The sequence below is a fragment of the Chrysochloris asiatica genome, unplaced genomic scaffold (assembly GCF_000296735.1).
Source record: "Chrysochloris asiatica unplaced genomic scaffold, ChrAsi1.0 scaffold00328, whole genome shotgun sequence".
NCBI classification, from domain to species: domain Eukaryota; kingdom Metazoa; phylum Chordata; class Mammalia; order Afrosoricida; family Chrysochloridae; genus Chrysochloris; species Chrysochloris asiatica.
In genome coordinates, this window is record NW_006408846.1 from 216,610 (window position 1) to 218,728 (window position 2,119).

At 36.0% G+C, this 2,119-nt stretch overlaps 1 protein-coding gene across 1 annotated transcript in view; it reads left to right on the forward strand.

Annotated features, from left to right (window-relative positions):
* The first annotated feature begins 761 nt into the window (after positions 1–761).
* LOC102822039 (natural killer cells antigen CD94-like) overlaps positions 762–2,119 on the forward strand; it is a 4,845-nt gene continuing 3,487 nt past the window's right edge. The window contains exon 1 of the mRNA XM_006875468.1: positions 762–927. Within this exon, the coding sequence (XP_006875530.1) occupies positions 762–927 (166 nt within the window). The remainder of the gene's footprint in view (positions 928–2,119) is intronic.

A 2,119-nucleotide genomic window follows, 5' to 3' on the forward strand; every position in this document is an offset into this window, starting at 1 on the left:
TGCTAATGAGAATGCAGAATTATCTAAGGTTGATTTATTCCAGGGGAAAAGTTTATAAGGAAATTGTGGATATTAGAAAGTGTAGTATTTCTGTAATAAAGTTTGTTTATATATCATAATTCAATATATTGAGATATGATCCAACTCACTAACATTTTACCCATGTGTTAATTGTGGAACTTCTCCAAGTAGGTCCAGAGTGCTTTTGTCTCATCTCTTCCCTGTAATACCTCCGCAAAACTATGAGCAGGAAGAGGTTTCTCAGAGCAGAGCCTGAACTGAGACTAGTAAAAGGGATACTTTCCCAAATTGTGATTTTGTCAAAGACAGTGACAGAATGTGTTGTGAAAGACTCTAGATCTATTCACACTTAAATTTGATTTTTGATGTGAATGTTTATTTTGATATCAGAAGAAAATAACATTAGTTTTGGACTCTCAATTTTCTCATCTACTTAAGGGTAATAGTACTCTATCTGCTGTGATTTTTTGTTGAGAGAATAAAAGGAAATATCTATTCTGGACTTTCACAAACCTTACATTAGAATGTCTTACTCTCTTCTTACTCCAGGTTTCTATGCTTCTTTGTCAGGTTAAAAAGGTAAATGTAAATTTTACTTCACTATCTTATAGACACAAAGTCAGTAGAGCAGTAAATACATAAATAATCTCTCTGAAGAATTCAGTACATTGCATAAAAACATTAGTATTAGTTAATGTTCTAAATTGAATGTTTTAGTTTTTCAAAATTTCATAAGCAAAATGACTGTGTTATCAAATAAAAACCTGTTTCTTTTTTATCTTTATGTCTTTGCCCTGTCGTTCCTTTGTACAGTTTTTCAGACTACTCCATGGAGACTGATTTCTGGGATTTTAGGAGTATTGTGTCTTCTGTTGATGATTGCTTTGGGAATTTTGTTGCATAAATGTAAGTTTCTCTAGTCAAATCTTTATGAAAATAAAAAATGTGGTTAAGCATTTAGTACTAAAGGTCTCACTTTAGTAGTGTGTAGTATTTTATTATCTCATAGATACACTTAAATCTGTGCCTAATTATATAAATTTCAAATAATTTCTTGTAGCATTCAGTGAACAAAGTGTTCCGCCAACAGTTTCTCCAGGATCCACTGAAGAACTACAGAACGGTAGGCACCATATTTTGGAAGAACTTATTGTTGGCATACCCAATGTCATTGAGTAGATTCTGACTTAATACTGTTGGTATAAAATTAAAATGAACGTTTTGGCTTTTACACACATGACGGTGAATAAATATTACATAGAGACTTAGAAGTTTACTTCCTTGGTTGTCAGATAGCCTACCTCACTGTTCTCTAATGTTGTTGTTAAGTGTCGTCGAGTCGGTACGACACATAGCGACCCTGTATAGGGTCTTCAAGGAGCGACTGGTGAGCTTAAATCTCCAACCTTGCAGTTCAAACGGCTTTTCACTCTGGCGCATTAACCCCTAGCGCCACGCCAGGACTCCATGTTCGCTAATGTAGAAATAACTAAATTACACTACGTGTGTACCATTTATATGTTGTTGTTGTTAAGTGCCATCGAGTCAGTTCCTACCCATAGAGCACATCTGTATAGGGTTTCCAAGGAGCTGCTGGTGGGTTTGATAACCTAACCTTGCTGTTAGCAGTCCAGTGCTTATCCTACAGTGACACACCAGGATTCTATAGTAATAACGAAATTATTAATCTGATATAACAGATTTTTCCCTCTATTGGTGCTCATAATTAAGCAAAAATTAGAAATGAGCAATAGTAAATATTACAGTTAATCCTGTTTGTTGTTGTTGTTGTGAAGTGCCGTCAAATTGGTTCAAACTCATAGTGACCATGTGTGTAGTTTCCAAGGAGCACCTGGTGGGTTTGAAGTGTTAACCTTGTGGTTTGCAATCCAGTGCTGATCCTACAGCGCCACATCAGATATTTACCCGTATTTTCTCAAAACTCATACTTTTCTATCTATATTTGCTTCAGCTGGACTCAGCCCACATTTCTGCAATTTTAAGTGGCGCTGTGGGCTAATGCGCCACTCTGCAAAACCGTTTGAACTGCAAGGTTGGCGGTTCAAGCTTACCAGCTGCTTCTCGGAAACTTTATACA